The 21389-nt window shown below is 46.0% G+C and overlaps 1 protein-coding gene across 3 annotated transcripts in view; it reads left to right on the top strand.

Annotated features, from left to right (window-relative positions):
* Positions 1 to 21389, top strand: part of PDE2A (phosphodiesterase 2A) — a 426878-nt gene that overhangs the window by 283626 nt on the left and 121863 nt on the right. For all 3 annotated transcript variants that reach the window (XM_040426563.1, XM_040426562.1, XM_040426564.1), the window contains 3 exons: positions 6391 to 6450; positions 13311 to 13470; positions 14121 to 14173. In XM_040426563.1, the coding sequence (XP_040282497.1) occupies positions 6391 to 6450; positions 13311 to 13470; positions 14121 to 14173 (273 nt within the window). The remainder of the gene's footprint in view (positions 1 to 6390; positions 6451 to 13310; positions 13471 to 14120; positions 14174 to 21389) is intronic.

The raw sequence follows: 21389 nt of genomic DNA, 5'->3' as shown, positions 1-21389 counted from the left end.
GCCTGGACACATAAGGGCCGACTGTCCCCATCGGGGTGAACCCATGGACACCAACTATGACTACTGCCTCTAATTATATGCCAGGAAGTTGTGTGCCACAGGAACCTCCGAGACTATAGACAATAGCCACCTGCACCAGGTGGAAGTGGGGGACACTCTGGCGGTGGCACTGCTGTATTCAGGGAGCCTGGTGTCCCTGGTAAGAGCTGTCCTGGTACGGCCCGCCGAGTATCCTGGCCGAAAATTCGGCGTAGTGTGTATTCCTGGAGACTTAATGGACTATCCCACCGCCCTGGTCTCTCTATCAACGGTGGCTGGCAGGTGGACTCATGAGGTGGCTGTCGCCACAAAATTACACTATGTACTAATAATTGGGAGAGACTTCCCCGGCACTATGGCCTGAGGCGAGAGTCACCGATACCCGGGACACAGACGTAACCCTAGCAGAGTGACCCGGCTCAGGGGGGAGACCAGAACCCTGGGAACCTGAGTCCGAAGGGCCAGTGGTAGGGGTGACCGCCACTTCGGTGGTCCGGAGAAAACTTTGGTACAGCACAGCACCAGGACCCGACTCTATCCCGAGCCTGGGAGAATGTGGTAGTATTTGGGGGTGAGCCACAACAATCGGGGGCCGAGTCTATGATCCCCCGTTTTGTGGTTCAACAGGAGATGCTGTAGCGGGTAAATCAACTACGGGGTGAGCATATTGAACAGCTGGTGGTGCCCAAGGCGTATCGCAAGCTCGTGTTGGAGGTAGCCCACCAACATGTTCTTAGGGGACACCTGGGCCAGCAGAAAACGCAGGACCGGATTCTACAGCGGTTCTACTGGCCCACTGTGTTCAGAGAGGTGAAAGAGTATTACAAGTCTTGCCCAACCTGCCAGATAACGAGCCCCCAGCCACATTTCCGTAGTCCTCTGGCCCTTCTCCCGATTATTGAGGTTCCATTAGAGCGGATCGCTATGGATCTCATAGGCCCAGTACCGAAGTCCGCTAGAGAACACATCACATCCTGGTCATCCTCGACTACGCCACTCGGTACCCGGAGGCGGTGCCGCTGCGTCATACGTCAGCCAAACTCCTAGCTAAGGAGTTAATGGAGATGTTTTCTCGAGTGGGCCTACCTAAAGAGATTCTGACCGACCAGGGGACCCCTTTTATGTCCAAGGTCATGAGGGAACTCTGTAAGTTGCTCCACATAAAACAACTACGGACGTCCGTGTATCATCCGCAAACGTACGGCATGGTAGAGAGGTTTAATCAAACATTAAAAAATGTGTTAAGAAGATTGGTGTCTAAGGATGGGAAGGACTGGGACCTTCTTCTGCCCTATCTCGTGTTCGCAGTGCGAGAGGTACCCCAGGCCTCTACTGGGTTGTCGCCCTTCGAACTGCTATACGGCAGACACCCCCGCGGTCTCTTGGACGTCACCAAAGAGGCGTGGGAACAGCAACCCACTCCGCATAAAAGTGTTGTTGAGTACGTCACCCAGATGCAAGGAGGAATGGAAACAGTGTTACCTCTGGTTAGGGAGCATATGGAGGCAGCGCAGCGAGCCCAGAGTAGGGTCTATAATCGCCAGGCTCGGGTCCAGAACTTTAACCCGGGTGATCGGGTGTTGGTTCTGGTACCGACTGTAGACAGTAAGTTCCTAGCTAGATGGCAGGGGCTGTACAAGGTACTTTAAAAAATTGGAGTGGTAGATTACAAGGTACATCAGCCGGGGAGGCGAAAGCCGGAGCAGGTGTACCATGTGAATCTGCTCAAACCCTGGAAAGATTGGGAAACCTGTACAGAAGACAGCCCGCGACCAGGGTTTCTAGGGGAAGCAGTTTCTGCCCCTCTGTCTGTATCAAGGGAAGCGGCTGCCGCAGTGAAAATTGCTGACAGCCTCTCCTCTAAACAGGCTCAGGAGGCCAGGGAGTTCGTTAGTCGGAACACGGACGTGTTCTCGGACTTCCCTAGACGCACGTCCATAATCCGGCATGACATTATCACTGAGCCTCAGGCAAAAGTCTGGTTATAACCGTACCAGGTACCCGAGGCTCGGCGACAAGCCATCGCGGAGGAAGTGCAGCTAGTGCTCCAGCTGGGTGTCACCGAGGAGTCAAAAAGTGAGTGGGCCAGTCCGATAGTCTTAATACCCAAGCCGGATGGGACATTGCAGTTCTGTAACGACTTCCGCAAACTGAATAAGGTGCCCAAGTTTGACGCATATCCCATGCCTCGGGTGGATGAGCTTATTGAGAAGTTGGGCCAAGCCCGATATTTTTATGTGTTTGGACCTCACTAAAGGGTACTGGCAGGTACCCTTGACGGAGGCTGCCAAGGAAAAAGCGGCTTTCATCACACCAGAGGGGCTGTATCAGTACAAGGTATTACCCTTTGGTCTACGTGGCGCTCCCGCCATGTTTTAAAGGCTAATGGACATTGTACTCCGTCCACATCGTCGGTACGCTTCGGCGTACCTGGACGATATCGTTATCCACAGCACCGACTGGGAAAGTCACCTACCTAAAGAACAGGCTGTAGTGGACTCCCTTAGGAAGGCTGGCTTAACCGCTAACCCAAAAAAGTGCGCGATAGGGTTAGAAGAGACCAAGTACCTGGGGTATATCATTGGGCGCGGAATGATCAAACCTCAGGTGAACAAAATTGAGGCACTCGAGTCTCTCCACTATTATCTGTTGGGGAAAAAGTTCCGTCTAGTGACCGACCACTCCCCTCTCAAGTGGATGAGCCAAGCCAAAGAGAGGAATGCTCGGGTCACCAGATGGTTCTTGTCGTTCCAGAACTTCAAGTTCTCAGTGGAACACAGGGCAGGCCCCTTACAGCGAAACGCGGATGCCCTGTCCCGGGTACACTGTCTGGCAAGTGTTCACCCCCTCAGGGTTGAACAAAGGGGGGAGGTATGTAGGAAGGTGCAAGGGGCTTTCATTGACAGAAGGTATGTGTCACCGAGATTCCTGGCCTCGTGAGGTAAGGGACGGTTATTTCATGTGTCAGCGGCAGCTAGTGTTGGCTGACATGGTTTTGCTATTTAGTATGGCTGTAAAGCCGATCTGGGCCGGCTCTTACTGGGAGCAGCCAAAGTGCAGGGTGGGTGGCTTCTTCCCACGTTCCAGGCCGGGTGTTGGTTAGGGCTATAAAACACAGACAGCACTGTCAGGTGGTGGGAATTTACTCCTCTCTGACAGCGAAGCTCTGTCAGTCTCTGTGTTGGGACCTGGGAGTTTGGGACTGGGTAAAGGCCTGCTACCTTGTTGGCGTGAGAGCAGGTGGTTTCTGCTATGTCCAAGGACTTCTGCATTGCTGCATGGTGTGAGCAAACACCAGACTCAAGGTGACTGTTTTCCTTGAAACTGACTTTTTGTTTTGCTTATCCTTATGTGTGAATAAACACCGAACTGTTTAAGTTAAAGACGTTGTCGTTGCCTCTATACTGCGTCCGCAAGCCTGTCTACCAGAGCAAATCCCCACACTATGTACAAGAATATAACTACTATAATACTGCCTCCTATGTACAAGAATATAACTACTGTAATACTGCCTCCTATGTACAAGAATATAACTACTATAATACTGCTCCTATGTACAAGAATATAACTACTATAATACTGCCTCCTATGTACAAGAATATAACTACTATAATACTGCTCCTATGTACAAGAATATAACTACTATAATACTGCTCCTATGTACAAGAATATAACTACTATAATACAGCCTCCTATGTACAAGAATATAACTACTATAATACAGCCTCCTATGTACAAGAATATAACTACTATAATACTGCCTCCTATGTACAAGAATATAACTACTATAATACTGCCTCCTATGTACAAGAATATAACTACAATAATACTGCTCCTATGTACAAGAATATAACTACTATAATACTGCTCCTATGTACAAGAATATAACTGCTATAATACTGCTCCTATGTACAAGAATATGACTACTATAATACTGCCTCCTATGTACAATAATATAACTACTATAATACTGCCTCCTATGTACAAGAATATAACTACTATAATACTGCTCCTATGTACAAGAATATAACTACTATAATACTGCTCCTATATACAAGAATATAACTACTATAATACTGCTCCTATGTGCAAGAATATAACTACTATAATACTGCTCCTATGTACAAGAATATAACTACTATAATACTGCTCCTATGTACAAGAATATAACTACTATAATACTGCTCCTATGTACAAGAATATAACTACTATAATACAGCCTCCTATGTACAAGAATATAACTACTATAATACTACTCCTATGTACAAGAATATAACTACTATAATACTGCCTCCTATGTACAAGAATATAACTACTATAATACTGCTCCTATGTACAGGAATATAACTACTATAATACTGCCTCCTATGTACAGGAATATAACTACTATAATACTGCTCCTATGTACAAGAATATAACTACTATAATACTGCTCCTATGTACAAGAATATAACTACTATAATACTGCTCCTATGTACAAGAATATAACTACTATAATACTGCTCCTATGTACAAGAATATAACTACTATAATACTGCTCCTATGTACAAGAATATAACTACTATAATACTGCTCCTATGTACAAGAATATAACTACTATAATACTGCTCCTATGTACAAGAATATAACTACTATAATACTGCTCCTATGTACAAGAATATAACTACTATAATACTGCCTCCTATGTACAAGAATATAACTACTATAATACTGCTCCTATGTACAAGAATATAACTACTATAATACTGCCTCCTATGTACAAGAATATAACTACTATAATACTACTCCTATGTACAAGAATATAACTACTATAATACTGCCTCCTATGTACAACAATATAACTACTATAATACTGCTCCTATGTACAAGAATATAACTACTATAATACTGCTCCTATGTACAGGAATATAACTACTATAATACTGCCTCCTCTGTACAAGAATATAACTACTATAATACTGCCTCCTCTGTACAAGAATATAACTACTATAATACTGCTCCTATGTACAAGAATATAACTACTATAATACTGCTCCTATGTACAAGAATATAACTACTATAATACTGCTCCTATGTACAAGAATATAACTACTATAATACTGCCTCCTATGTACAAGAATATAACTACTATAATACTGCCTCCTATGTACAAGAATATAACTACTATAATACTGCCTTCTGTGTACTGTAATATAACGGTTCTCTCTATATAATGCTATAGTGCAGTGATGGTGAAACTTTTAGAGACCGAGTGCCCAAACTGCTACCCAAAACCCACTTATTTATCGCAAAGTGCCAACACGGCAATTTAACCTTAATATTTACAGTATATAGTGTATCCTCCATGTACTTTGTGCTGTAATATCCGGCCTGCATTCAGTGTGCGGCCTGTGCGGATAAAGGGCAGGAAAAGTCTAAGGCTACTTTCACACTTGCGTTCAGGGCTCCGCTTGTGAGTTCCGTTTGAAGGCTCTCACAAGCGGCCCCGAACGGACCCGTCCAGCCCTAATGCATTCTGAGTGGATGCGGATCCGCTCAGAATGCATCAGTTTGACACCGTTTGTCCTCCGCTCCGCTCAGCAGGCGGACCCCTGAACGCAGCTTGCAGCGTTCGGGTGTCCGCCTGGCCGTGCGGAGGCAAACGGATCCGTCCAGACTTACAATGTAAGTCAATGGGGACGGATCCGTTTGAAGTTGACACCATGTGGCTCAATTTTCAAACGGATCCGTCCCCCATTGACTTTCAATGTAAAGTCAAAACAGATCCGTTTGCATTATCATGAACAAAAAAAAAAAAAATTTTTTTTTTTTTTTTGTTCATGGTAATGCAAACGGATCCGTTCTGAACGGATCTAAGCGTTTGCATTATAGGTGCGGATCCGTCTGTGCAGATACCAGACGGATCCGCACCTAATGCTAGTGTGAAAGTAGCCTAAGCCTGCATGCACACAACCGTGAAAAACGGACATAAAAAAATAAAACATGTTTTATCTTGTCCGTTTTTCACTGACAGACTGCCCCCATACAATTGAATGGGTCAGTTTTTAATGTCCGTTTTTTTAGAAAGGCATCAGTGAAAAAAATGTCTGTTAAAAATGTCAGTTTGTCGTGTGACATGCAGCCTTAGATTTTTTCCAGGGTGCGGGCGCCCACAGAGAGGGCTCTGAGTGCCGCCTCTGGCACCCGTGCCATCGGTTCGCCACCACTGCTATAGTGTCACCCTCACTGTCTACAGTGCGTGGTGTCGACCATTGGACGTCTTTTTCCACTTTTTGGTCGCTTAGTTTCCTCTCAGATGATCTATAAATCACATGTATTGATATCGTTACGATTTCGCTCTTCGTCTTTCAGATGTACTGCAGTCCGCTGAGCGATTACGATGAACAGAACCTGCGGACTCTGGAGCGACACGTAAGTCATGTCACACAGCATTTACAGCCGCTCCTCACTTAAAGGAGCACTCCACCAAAATCTCCTGTGACACATAGTAACACTGTGGAGGAGACACCCCTCTCTCAGGGGTCCTCAAACCCTTAACTTCCGCTATTTATAATGTCTCACTTATTATAAGGTGTCTCAATTCCGCAAGCTTGCGGAGTGGGCGGGGCTGTGACAACTTCTATCTGACCTGAGGCAGAGGGGTTTTCACATTCAATACAGGTAGTTTGTTGTATATTAGAACAAAGTAAAGTAGGGATCTGATTAATTAACTAAAGATCTAATCAATTGTTTAGCAATTACGGTAGTTTCAAAAGATACATTGTATAAAGTGCCCTTTATTCTGCCTTAAAGTGACAGTACTGCTTTATTAAAGGCGCTTCTCAGCCGATTGAATTGTGATTTCAGTAAATATTTTTTTCCAGAATGATTTGTCTTTACTGGGGTTTCAGTCTTTTTATAGAAACTATTGTAACAGTGCCCCCTAGAGGAGGCAAATCTTTTTTTGATTTTTTAAAAGCTAATATCCTTGGAAGTAAAGTTCCTGCAGAAATAGTTGATACGGCGTCTTCATCTGCAGGGTTCATGTTATAACGTGGGCAGTGTCTTGAAATTATTAGTAGTGTCCCTTTAAGATTGTCATCCGTTACTTTGTCCCAATTCGAGCACTTCTTATACGTACAATGGTTTAATGGTCACTCGTCCGGCCGCCCCCACCTGCTCCAGAGGAGCTTCCCAAATCTATATGATGACCGGCACCGAGCGAAGGAAACTCTCTGGAGCCAAGAGAGAAATTAAAATTTCATAAGATTAAAGTTAATCAAATCCCCTGCAACAAAACAGATTGACAGGTTAATCAAATGAGAGAAGGAGCGGGCGGATGTGGGGGCTTGTGTACAGCCTCGTTCAATCTGATACGGGCAGCCCATCCCCCACAGGTGCCCGCGCTGTATCTGCGCCAGAGTGAGATGTGCATATATATAATAAAGGATTGAGCGGTTTGTTCTCTTATCTGCCGCCTCTCTGATAGGAAACTCAGAAAAGAAAAATCCTTCCCTATTTCCGAGCGCGTAACTGGTGGACGGAGATTCCTCTACAGTTTTTGCGCTGATTAGAATTGAATCTTTATCAGCTCATTTGCATCTGGTAAATTCGAGAGGTTTTGATTTTGTTTTGCAACTTTGAAATGAGTTAAGGGAAAAGTCATTATTTCCTGTGTACAATGCGATTATTGAAAATCCGAGGTCTAAAAAAAGTATTCACGCCCCTGTTTTCTGATAATGAGAAGTATGATAATGTCATTTACAGTCATCTGTCCACCCAAATAAAAAAATCCCAAAGTGACCGATGTCTATCACCCAGCTTTCCTAGAGTTCTGAATAGTAGCAGTAACTAGGTAGGTTACCTGTGATATCCCTGGAGGTCTTGGGTAGGTCACCTGTGATATCCCTGGAGGTCTTGGGTAGGTCACCTGTGATATCCCTGGAGGTCTTGGGTAGGTCACCTGTGATATCCCTGGAGGTCTTGGGTAGGTCACCTGTGATATCCCTGGAGGTCTTGTGTAGGTCACCTGTGATATCCCTGGAGGTCTTGGGTAGGTTACCTGTGATATCCCTGGAGGTCTTGGGTAGGTTACCTGTGATATCCCTGGGGGTCTTGGGTAGGTCACCTGTGATATCCCTGGAGGTCTTGGGTAGGTTACCTGTGATATCCCTGGAGGTCTTGGATAGGTTACCTGTGATATCCCTGGAGGTCTTGGGTAGGTCACCTGTGATATACCTGGAGGTCTTGGGTAGGGTTGCAGTTATATTCCTGGAGGTCTTGGGTAGGTTAAAGGGGTTTTCCGAGATTTTGATACTGATGACTCTTTCACAGGATAGATCATCAGCATCTGATCTGTGGGGGTCCGACACCCAGGACCCCCACCAATCATCTGTTTGAGAAGGCACCAGCGCACCTGTGATCGCCGCAGCCTTCTCCCAGCTTACCAAGCACAGCCGCTATACAATGTACGGCACTGTGCTTGGTAAGCTGCTAGAAGGTCATCAGCATCAAAAACTCCTTTAACGGTAATATCCCTGGAGGTCTAGAGTAGGTTAGCGGTAATATCCCTGGAGGTCTGGGGTAGGTTAGCGGTAATATCCCTGGAGGTCTGGGGTAGGTTAGCTGTAATATCTCTGGAGGTCTGGAGTAGGTTACAGTAATACACCTGGAGGTCTAGAGTAGGTTACCGGTAATATCCCTGGAGGTCTGGGGTAGGTTAGCTGTAATATCTCTGGAGGTCTGGAGTAGGTTACAGTAATACACCTGGAGGTCTAGAGTAGGTTACCGGTAATATCCCTGGAGGTCTGGGGTAGGTTAGCTGTAATATCTCTGGAGGTCTGGAGTAGGTTAGCTGTAATATCTCTGGAGGTCTGAAGTAGGTTACAGTAATACACCTGGAGGTCTAGAGTAGGTTAGCGGTAATATCCCTGTAGGTCTGGGGTAGGTTAGCTGTAATATCTCTGGAGGTCTGGAGTAGGTTAGCTGTAATATCTCTGGAGGTCTGGAGTAGGTTAGCTGTAATATCTCTGGAGGTCTGAAGTAGGTTACAGTAATACACCTGGAGGTCTAGAGTAGGTTAGCGGTAATATCCCTGGAGGTCTAGGGTAGGGTAACTGTAATGTTCTTGGAAGTATAGGGTAGGTTAACTGTAATATCCCTGGAGGTCTGGAGTACCTCAGCGGTAATATCCGTGGAGGTCTGGAGTACCTTAGCGGTAATATCCGTGGAGGTCTGGAGTACCTCAGCGGTAATATCCCTGGAGGTCTGGAGTACCTTAGCGGTAATATCCCTGGAGACCTAGAGTACCTTAGCGGTAATATCCCTGGAGGTCTAGAGTAGGTTAACACTCACACACACAGCTGTAAGGTCTGGAGTACCTTAGCGGTAATATCCCTGGAGATCTAGTAGGTTAGCTGTAATATACCTGGAAGTCTGGAGTACATTAGTGGTAATACAGCTAACCTACTCCAGTCTAGAGTAGGTTAGCGGTAATATCCCTGGAGGTCTGGAGTACCTTAGCGGTAATATCCCTGGAGGTCTGGAGTACCTTAGCGGTAATATCCCTGGAGGTCTGGAGTACCTTAGCGGTAATATCCCTGGAGGTCTAGAGTAGGTTAACTGTAATGTTCTTGGAACGATAGGGTAGGTTAAAGGGAACCTGTCACCTGGATTTTTTGTATAGAGCTGAGGACATGGGATGCTAAATGGCCGCGAGCACATCCGCAATATCCGGTCACCATAGCTCTGTGTGCTTTTATTGTGTAAAAAAACTATTTTATAGATCTGTAAATGACCCTTAGATGAGTCCAGCGTTCTCTGACTCTGAGCCCAGCCACGCCCACTGTGAAGGAGCCCAGCACCGCCCCGCACCCTCCGAATCTCCTCCTTGCTCCCCGACATCGAGCGCATGCGCAGTTCGTTCCCTGAGGCTGATGCCAGCACAGGGAAGGAACACTATGCCGACACTGCGGATGCGCTAGCTCGAGCTTTGTGAAGTTAGGGAGCAAGGAAGAGATTCGGAGGATGCGGGGCGGTGCTGTGCTACGGAAACTTTAGTAACAGCTCCTTGGGCTTCTTACTTGCCTCATTTACATATCTATAACATCGTTTTTTTGACACAATAAAAGCACACAGAGCTATGGGGACTGAATATTGTGGATGTGCTAGCAGCCATCTAGCATCCCATGTCCTCAGCTCTATACACAAAATCCAGGTTCCCTTTAACTATAATATACCTGGAGGTTTGAAGTACATTAGCGGTAATATCCCTGGAGGTCTGGAGTACGTTAGCTGTAATATCCCTGGAGGTCTGGAGTACGTTAGCTGTAATATACCTGGAGGTCTGGAGTAGGTTAGCTGTAATATACCTGGAGGTCTGGAGTACGTTAGCTGTAATATACCTGGAGGTCTGGAGTACGTTAGCTGTAATATCCCTGGAGGTCTGGAGTAGGTTAGCTGTAATATACCTGGAGGTCTGGAGTACGTTAGCTGTAATATACCTGGAGGTCTGGAGTAGGTTAGCTGTAATATACCTGGAGGTCTGGAGTACGTTAGCAGTAATATCTCTGGAGGTCTGGAGTACGTTAGCTGTAATATATTTGTAGGTCTGGAGTAGGTTAGCTGTAATATACCTGGAGGTCTAGAGTAGGTTAGCGGTAATATCCCTGGAGGTCTGGGGTAGGTTAGCTGTAATATCCCTGGAGGTCTGGAGTAGGTTAGCTGTAATATATTTGTAGGTCTAGAGTAGGTTAGCTGTAATATACCTGGAAGTCTGGAGTATGTTAGCTGTAATATACCTGGAAGTCTGGAGTACGTTAGCGGTAATATCCCTGGAGGTCTGGAGTACTTTAGCTGTAATATCCCTGGAGGTCTGGAGTGCGTTAGCTTTAATATACCTGGAGGTCTGGAGTACATTAGTGGTAATATCCCTGGAGGTCTGGAGTACATTAGCTGTAATATCTCTGGAGATCTGGATTACATTAGTTTTAATATACCTGGAGGTCTGGAGTATGTTAGCTGTAATATCCCTGGAGGTCTGGAGTACATTAGCTGTAATATCCCTGGTGGTCTGGAGTACTTTAGCTGTAATATCCCTGGAGGTCTGGAGTGCGTTAGCTTTAATATACCTGGAGGTCTGGAGTACGTTAGCTGTAATATCCCTGGAGGTCTGGAGTACATTAGTGGTAATATCCCTGGAGGTCTGGGGTACGTTAGCGGTAATATCTCTGGAGATCTGGATTACATTAGTTTTAATATACCTGGAGGTCTGGAGTATGTTAGCGGTAATATCCCTGGAGGTCTGGAGTATGTTAACTAATAATATACCTGGAGGTCTAGAGTACCTTAGCGGTAATATCCCTGGAGTACTTTAGCTGTAATATCCCTGGAGGTCTGGCGTACTTTAACTATATTAAACCTGGAGGTCTGGAGTACATTAGCTGTAATATACCTGTAGGTCTTGAGTACGTTAGCTGTAATATCCCTGGAGGTCTGGAGTAGGTTAGCTGTAATATACCTGTAGGTCTGGAGTATGTTAGCTGTAATATACCTGTAGGTCTGGAGTAGGTTAGCTGTAATATACCTGTAGGTCTGGAGTATGTTAGCTGTGATATCCCTGGAGGTCTGGAGTACATTAGTGGTAATATCCCTGGAGGTCTGGAGTACATTAGCTGTAATATACCTGGAGGTCTGGAGTGGGTTAGCTGTAATATACCTGGAGGTCTGGAGTACATTAGCTGTAATATCCCTGGAAGTCTGGAGTACGTTAGCGGTAATATCACTGGAGGTCTGGAGTACGTTAGCGGTAATATCACTGGAGGTCTGGAGTACGTTAGCTTTAATATACCTGGAGGTCTTGAGTATGTTAGCAGTAATATCCCTGGAGGTCTGGAGTATGTTAACTATAATATACCTGGAGGTCTGGAGTACGTTAGCTGTAATATCCCTGGAGGTCTGGAGAACGTTAGATGTAATATCCCTGGAGGTCTGGAGTATGTTAGATGTAATATACCTGGAGGTCTGGAGTATGTTAGATGTAATATACCTGGAGGTCTGGAGTACGTTAGCTGTGATATCCCTGGTGGTCTGGAGTACGTTAGCTGTAATATGCCTGAAGGTCTTGAGTACATTAGCGGTAATATCACTGGAGGTCTGGCGTACGTTAGCTGTAATATCCCTGGAGGTCTGGCGTACGTTAGCTGTAATATCCCTGGAGGTCTGGCGTACGTTAGCTGTAATATCCCTGGAGGTCTGGAGTATGTTAGATGTAATATACCTGAAGGTCTTGAGTATGTTAGCGGTAATATCTCTGGAGGTCTGGAGTAGGTTAACGGTAATATCCCTGGAGGTCTGGAGTACATTAGCGGTAATATCCCTGGAGGTCTGGAGTAGGTTAGCTGTAATATCTCTGGAGGTCTGGAGTAGGTTAGCGGTAATATCTCTGGAGGTCTGGAGTAGGTTAGCGGTAATATCCCTGGAGGTCTGGAGTAGGTTAGCGGTAATATCCCTGGAGGTCTGGAGTAGGTTAGCTGTAATATACCTGGAGGTCTGGAGTACATTAGCGGTAATATCCCTGGAGGTCTGGAGTAGGTTAGCTGTAATATCTCTGGAGGTCTGGAGTACATTAGCTGTAATATCTCTGGAGGTCTGGAGTAGGTTAGCGGTAATATCCCTGGAGGTCTGGAGTAGGTTACAGTAATATCTCTGGTCGTCTACAGTAGGTTAGAAATAATATCCCTGGAGGTCTGTGGTTAACAACAAGTCCATGTTGAGATGACTTGAGAAATCCGCAGAGGAAACTTGTACCTATGCTGTAGATTGGCCTGTGGATCTGCACCTTCATTCGGTGGAGCCATTCGGCATGGTGTGGATCGTAAAAGCTGCAGAGCATTAATTCCTGTGTGAATGGGGGATAAAATCCTGACTGTATCCTCAGCATGTGAACATAGCCTAGTATTCCTGGTGGTGTAGAATGGTGATAGGGTTAATAGCTATAGTTGTTTCAGTAGTAAAAGCGTTAAAACAATCTTCTCTTAATCAGGTGCAACGTCCTGCACATATTCATTTCTTATTTTATAGCAGTCAGAAGTTGTTGTTTTTTCTCATACAAAAGTTTTTTCTCGTTATAAAATTCTCTCTGCCTGCGGTCACCACTAGAGGGAGCTGACTGCATACAGATGTGTACAGCTCCTCCTAGTGGCGGCCACAGGTAGTTGCCTCTGGGCAGCAGCCACATGTCCTGTATCTTTGCACTTTTCTTATCTTACATTTGTTAACCCTTTTTCTCACAGATGGTGGTGGCTTGTAAACGGGTGGTGGCGGTCCAGAAGTTACAACCGTGGCCCCAAGTCAGTCTATCAACGGGCTCTTCTGAAAAATCATTGGTCAAACCAGAACCTGTTCAGAATGAAAGTTACGATGAACTAGACCGGAAGATCCTGCAGTTATGTGGTACGAGATATGTCCGTGTTTTCCCTTCATTCTGAGCTTCCTGGGTCATGAATAGAATTTTATAGGTGCAGTGAAGACTGACACCCACACAGGAAGGACAGTAGGAGATGTGCAAATTGCAGATCCGCAAAATACGAATACTGTCCGTGTTGTATCCACATTATTTTCACCGACCCATTGACTTCAGTGGATTCGTGATCCGCATTTTGCGGCCAAGTATAGAACATGTTCTATTTTTGGGGGGAACACATATACGGATGCTGACAGCCCACTGATCCTCCCATTTCTGTTCTGCAAAAAATGCAGGCGGCACACGGTCTGCAAGCATTGGTATTTTGCGGATCCACGATTTGCGGACTCTGTAAAACGGGTACGTTCATGTGCATGTAATGTTCAAAGAATGGAAATTTTGACCATGCGGGAGTTCAGCTCCGGGGTGACGTGATTATGGCATCCAGCCCTTTTCATGATACTGGGAGCACTGGTGACCATGAATGCAATGATTTTTCAGTTCTATGCCCCTCGGGGGTGGAGTCTTCTTTTTTGGAGGAGGGGCTGTGTTTGGCTGGAGGTTGACTTTAGTGTCCAGTTCCTAGCCCTAGCTCTTCCATGTGAATGCCTCTCTGACATAACTTGTGTCTTGCCCTCAGGTGAACTCTACGACCTGGACGCGGCGTCTCTCCAGATCAAAGTCATTCATTACGTGAGTATTCCTGTACTGATACATTGTAACAAACCCTCAGCTATGTGAGCAGATAAATAATTCTACACAGGCAGAGATATGGTCAGGAAACTGAATGCCAAAGCCTATGAGAAAGTTCTAGAACAGGGGTCCGCAACCTCCGGCACACCAGATGTGGTGAAACTACGACTCCCAGCATGCTCCATTCACTTCTATGAGAGTTCTGAAAACAGCCAAGCAAGTGTGCATGCTGGGAGTCGTAGTTTCACCACAGCTGGAGTGCCGAAGGTTGCGGATCCCCGCGTACAGGTCATGTGATTAAAACCGCCCCATATAGTCTGCACGTCCTTTATATAGTGACATGATCCCTGGCAGCTGCAGACGCTCAGGAAATGTGAGGAGTAAATTAGTGGCGGTAAAATCATTGCTAATTCACTGCCGAAACGTATGACTTCACCGCCGCGCGCAGCTCCTGGGGATAAACATGTCAAGCGGTGACCCCGGAGCCGCGCGCCAAAGTGTTAATTGCACTCAACCAATTACTGGAGATAGGAGCAATATATAATTCTGTTATCAGGTTAGTGGAAACTGTGCAGAGCGGAGCTGGGAGGGGCTGGACATGGTCGGGGTGGACCCCGGAAAGATGAGGGCCACCATTATTAACCCACTAGATGCCAGGGTCGTTTATTATTAATCCACCACTACCATGGACACCAGACATCAGGTATATAATATATAATAATAGACAATGGGAATGTTATATTAACCCACTAGACACCAGGGATATTATGTGTTAACCCACTAGACACCAGGGATAGTATGTGTTAACCCACTAGACCCCAGGGATATTATATGTTAACCCACTAGACACCAGGGATATTATGTGTTAACCCACTAGACCCCAGGGATATTATATATTAACCCACTATACACCAGGGATATTATATATTAACACACTGGACAACAGGGATATTATGTGTTAACCCACTATACACCAGGGATATTATATATTAACCCACTAGACACCAGGGATATTATATATTAACACACTGGACAACAGGGATATTATATATTAACCCACTATACACCAGGGATATTATATTTTAACCCACTAGACACCAGGGATATTATATATTAACACACTGGACAACAGGGATATTATATATTAACCCACTGGACAACAGGGATATTATATATTAACACACTATACACCAGGGATATTATATTTTAACCCACTAGACACCAGGGATATTATATATTAACACACTAAAAACCAGGAATATTACTGTATATTTTAACCCACTAGACACCAGGGATATTATATATTAACACACTGGACAACAGGGATATTATATATTAACACACTATACAGTACACCAGGGATATTATATTTTAACCCACTAGACACCAGGGATATTATATATTAACCCACTGGACAACAGGGATATTATATATTAACACACTATACACCAGGGATATTATATTTTAACCCACAAGACACCAGGGATATTATATATTAACACACTGGACAACAGGGATATTATATATTAACACACTAAAAACTAGGAATATTACTGTATATTTTAAACCACTAGACCCCAGGGATGTTATGTATTAACCCACTAGACACCAGGGATATTATATATTAACCCACTGGACACCAGGGATATTATATATCACACACTAGACACCAGGGATATTATATATCACACACTAGACACCAGGGATATTATATATCACACACTAGACACCAGGGATATTATATATCACACACTAGACACCAGGGATATTTATTGTTAATCCACCACTGACACCAATTGTATGATATATTAACAACTATATACTGGGAATGTTATATTAGTCCCCACTAGGCACACACCAAGGTTACTATGTATTAACCCATTACATAGATGGGATCTTATCTTTTATACCCTATATATCACAGATGGTATCTACCCACTAAATACGGGATAATACGGGATAATTGTAACGTGTAGTCCACCAGGGACTGTATATTTTGCATCTAAAGCAGATATGGTTATGGGCGTAACTATAACCATAGCAGCCATAGCCCAAAGGTTAAGGGGGCCCAATCAGGTGCAGGATCATTGTACCTCTTTGTGGGGGGTGACATTGTGGCAGCTTTGTGCTCTGATATATTCTGCTTTTATACATACCTGGAATTTTTGCTACTTCTGCTGCTGTTTTAACATTCTTACACTAGGTGGTGGGGGCCCCATCTTACTTTACTGTGGGGCCCTATGAATTGTACTTATGCCCCTGGATACAGTATATAGGATCTATATTAATTTATTAAGGTATCAAAGTAATAATAAAAATAACCCCCAAAAAACCAGGGGAAAAAAAAAATCACATATAAACACAAAACACAGACAATAATTGAGGATTTTACTAAGTTATGACGTAAAGTCATGATTTTATGAAAGACACGGAGGCGAGTATTTGCTTAACTCTTTCTTTACTGGACATATAGCAGCAAAGATAACTGAGATAACTGAAGAAAAAGACATCAGTGTAACCATGGCAATAGCCCCACCCCCACAGCCCCTATATAAGGCGCATCACCACATGAACACTTCCTCTTTCTTTGTGGACTTCAACTGACGAGAACCTTGAACTTGGAACGGTCAACAAACAGCCCGAACTTCGACTGCGAACAACAACAGTGGGTTGCAGCAAGGAGAACATCTGGAAGCAGCTGACAGGAGGCGATCAACCTGAAGAGAAAATAAGACATCATGGTAATAAGGACACATATATCCGAGTGTGGCAAAACCATACCCGGAAACATTCCTTGCGAAAACAATAATGCATTCAATAAATAAATAAATAACATTCCAAAAAGATCACGAGACCCCACAGACCAGATGGGTGGGTATAAAACAAAGGGTGGGAAATACTCGCCTCCGTGTCTTTCATAAAATCATGACTTTACGTCATAACTTAGTAAAATCCTCAATTTTATATCAAGACACGGAGGCTCATATTTGCTAGTTTAAAGCTGAGCAATGACTGAGGTAAAAACATGCGGATCAGGTCTGAAATAGAATTCCCGAAAGGTAGAGACTCGGGACCAATCCGCCAGCTTCATGACATCCTCTAAACGGGCTCCGGCCACTGACATTGAGGTAGCCGCTGCCCCCCGTACCGAATGTGCGGTAAATATGGAAGTGTCAATCCCAGAGAGAGAAAGAATCCATTTGACCCACCGGGAAAGCGTAACGCTGGTTACCGGAGCAAAAGGGCGCCGAAAAGAAATAAACAATTGAGGGGAATCTCCAGAGCGAAAAGATAGGGTGCGAGACTCGTATTCCTTTAAGCATGCAACGGGGCACAGTTGTAGAGAAGAAGGAAAAGACGGAAAAGTAACCGACTTAATACCCGTTTTCGTGCGACGAGATATGTTGAACATAACGCCATGAGGAGTAAAATAACGCGCGTCAATGTCCAAAGCTCGGACATCCGAGACGCGCTTACAAGCCACCAAACAAAGAAGGGTCACTAACTTGGCTGACAGTTGACGTAGAGACAGCAAAGAGTTGAGAGGCCAATCCTCCAAGAAACGGAGGACTGTAGCGACATCCCAAGTGGTAGAGAAACGAGGTCTAGGTGGACGCGACAGGCGAGACCCCCGTAACAATCTACAAACCAAAGGGTGTTGGCCGGCGGGGCAACCGTCAAACCCAGAATGTCTGGAGGAAATAGCGGAGCGGTACACGTTTAACGTACGGTAGGCTTTACCCGCCTCAAAGAGAGAAGTGAGGAATTGAAGGATAGCGGCTACAGGGGCTTGCAGGGAATCCAAGTCCCGTGAAACGCACCAACGAACCCAGACGTCCCACGCAGACTGATAGGCTCGTCTAGTGCCTGGAGCCCAAGCTGACTCCAACAGCTGCCTGGTTGCCGCCGAAAATTGTGAGGAATCCCAGGAACCCCTGAAACTCGGCAAGCTAGAAGTTGCAAGGATCCGTCCAACAGGAGCGGATGGTGGCCACCGTAAGGGTCGAGAAGCAGTTGAGGAAAAAATGGCAGAAGTCGAGGTACCTCCGTGAGAAGACTCAGTAATTGTGGAAACCACGACTGTGTCTGCCAAAAGGGAACTAACAGTACTAACTGCGCTTGTTGGCGACGAACCTGAGCGAGTACACGAGGAATGAGAGCGAATGGAGGAAAAGCATAGTGGAGAGAGTCGCCCCAGTTCTGAAGGAAGGCATCTACGGCTTCCGCATGCGGATCCGGACGCCAACTGAAGTACCTGGGAAGCTGCGCGTTCAGGCGTGACGCAAACAAATCGATGCAAAACGGGCCCCAGAGAGATACAATATCTCGGAAGACCCTCGGATCCAACCTCCAGTCGCTGGAGTCCGAAATGTAACGAGAACTCCAGTCGGCTAAGGTGTTGTGGAGGCCTGGAATGTATTCCGCCACCACTGAAATTCTGTTGGAAAGACAAAATTCCCAAAAGTCTTTGGCCAGACAAGACAAAACCCTGGACCGAGTCCCTCCTAGGCAGTTCACGTATCGGACAGCAGAGACATTGTCCATACGTAGGCGAATACACGCCCGAACTGAACCCTGAGCGAAACTGCGGATCGCAAAGGAACCCGCTAAGAGCTCGAGAGCATTGATATGAAGATGAGACTCCTCGGGAGACCATGCTCCACCCGTGGAGACTCCCTGACAGTGTGCTCCCCACCCCATCAGACTGGCGTCGGACTCGATAACCATATCTGGATGTGGGCCGAAAATAGCCCGGCCGTTCCATACTGACAGATTGTGAATCCACCAAATTAACTCGTCTCTGGTCTCCGAATCCAAGACCAGAGTATCTGAGTATGAGGCTCCCGCTCTCAGGTGAGCAATTTTCAGTCTCTGAAGAGCACGATAATGGAGGGGAGCCGGAAATATCGCCTGAATGGAAGAAGTGAGAAGACCGATCAGGCGAGCCAGGTGCCGGAGGGGTAACTGAGGGAGCAATAACGCATGACGAATCTCTTTGCGGATAGATTTGACTTTGGCTAAAGGAAGACTGAGGGATAGATCCATAGAGTTTATGGCAAAACCCAGGAACTCCACCGTGGTGGCTGGTATGAGGCACGACTTCTCCATATTGAGAATGAAACCTAGCCCTTGAAGAAGGGATTTGGCCATCTCCAAATGATCTAACAGAAGGGAAGGATTCTGGGCCATGATCAGGATGTCGTCCAAATAGATGATTAGACGCACCCCTCTGGCCCTGAGCCAAGCCACTACCGGTTTCAAGAGTTTCGTAAAACACCACGGAGCGGAGGATAGGCCAAATGGGAGGCAAGTAAACCTCCATGTCTGACCGCTCCATAAAAACTGAAGGAGATTCCGGGATGAAGGAGCTATAGGAACCGTAAGGTACGCATCCTTCAGATCCAACTTGACGAACCAGTCTCTTGGAAGAAGCATATCTCTTAGAAGATGGATGCCCTCCATCTTGAAATGTCTGTAGCGAACGAAGACATTCAAATGTTTGAGATTTATGACCGGTCGGAACTGGCCACCTTTCTTCTGCACCAAAAAGATGCTGCTCAGCACCCCCAAGTGAGGATCGGGGGACAACTCTATAGCCCCTTTGAATAGAAGGGACGAAAGTTCTGCATGTAGAAGCGTTTGGTCTGAGACTGGACCCCATAGAATAGCGGGAAGGTTCGTTGGGGGGGATACCAGTTCGATGGTAAAACCCCGGACCGTAGAGAGAACCCACTGGTCTGAGGTGATCTTTGACCACGCATGGAAAAAGAGACGGATTCTTCCCCCAACCTGTTGGGGAATCAGAGACGACACACAAGGACGACTTACCATAAGGGCGTCTAGACCCGGAAGCGCCTCGGAAACCTCTGAAGCGAGAAGAACCTCCGCGGGATGGGAAGAAGGTAGGTTGGTACTTGGAGTCCTGCAGCGACTGGCGGTAATTGAAGGAGCCACGGCCCGTACCTCTGGGCTGGAAGTTGGATCGGCCGGACAGTCGGCTCCTAGGATTGCCGGCCCTGGAGGAAAAACGCGTCTGGAAAACGCGGCGCATGGAGCTTTGCGCTTTATCAAGGGCCGTGAAAGCCCCAACATATTTTCCTAATTCTTTTATGAATGGGTCCCCAAAGAGGAGACCCTGGGCCTCCTTCCCAGATTCTGATAGGGATAAATTGGCCAATTTCGGCTCAATTTTCATTAATATGGCCTTTCTTCTTTCAATGGCAATAGAAGTATTTATATTGCCAGTCAGACAAATAGCCCTCTGGGCCCAACCACTGAGGGCCTCAGGGTCAACCTGTGTGCCCGCTGCTTTAGCACATTCAGCCAGATCAAAGATTTTTGCTAAAGGCCCGGTCAAATCAAGCAGCTTGTCTTGGCAAGCTTTCAATGCTGAGTCCAACCCCTTGCGCGGGTTGAACCCTGTTTTAGCAAGGAACTGAACCACTTTAGGGTCCACGCTGGGGGTCTCGCATATTTTGTGCGGAATCAGAGGTCGCGGACATTCTGCCCGTAATTTACTGCGAGCCTCTTTAGACAGGGGAGTACGGATCCTTGCTTCCAGATACTGAGCCACATGAGTGGCGGGAAGCCATTCAGAGGACCTTGGATGGTGCAATTGGTCGGGGTCGAATAGAGGGTCCCCCATGGGATCCAGGATAGCATCTTTGTCAGACACTATAGGGTCAATACCTGTCCCCGCTACATAAGACGGGTCATCCTCAATAGCAGGATCAACTGCCACATCAATCAAATCATCTTCCCCGGACTGGTGGGGGTAATCATCATAAGCCTCCTCAACAGACTCTGCGTCTGAGTCAGAAACCGGCTCCGGTTGAGACCGTGCGGTTTTCCAAGATCGCACCCTTTCTGCCGGGCGCGGGTTAGCTCTCTTGCGCGACTTGGACGCACATTCATTAGATGGGACAGAGCCCACATTCACATGTGTTCTGGAGGCAGGAGGGGGCATGTCAGTAATAGATTGAGCCCTCAGGGCCTGGGAGATAGATTGGGATAAGGACACTGACACTGAGCTCATAGCAGCTACAACTGCTTCAGAAATAGACTGCTGGAGGTTAGCAGCCTGTACCTCCTGAGCCGAGACCTCATTAACCCCCTGGGGAGGGACTGGTGACACATGACCAGAATGCCTCACCTGAATAGAACTGGCTGGGGACACAGGGACGTTAGACATGTTGGAAGGTAACTATCTATAGGA

This window comes from Bufo bufo, chromosome 3 (assembly GCF_905171765.1).
Source record: "Bufo bufo chromosome 3, aBufBuf1.1, whole genome shotgun sequence".
Classification (NCBI taxonomy): Eukaryota; Metazoa; Chordata; class Amphibia; order Anura; family Bufonidae; genus Bufo; species Bufo bufo.
The sequence above is the reverse complement of the archived record's forward strand: the minus strand, read 5'-3'. Positions and strand labels throughout refer to the sequence as shown.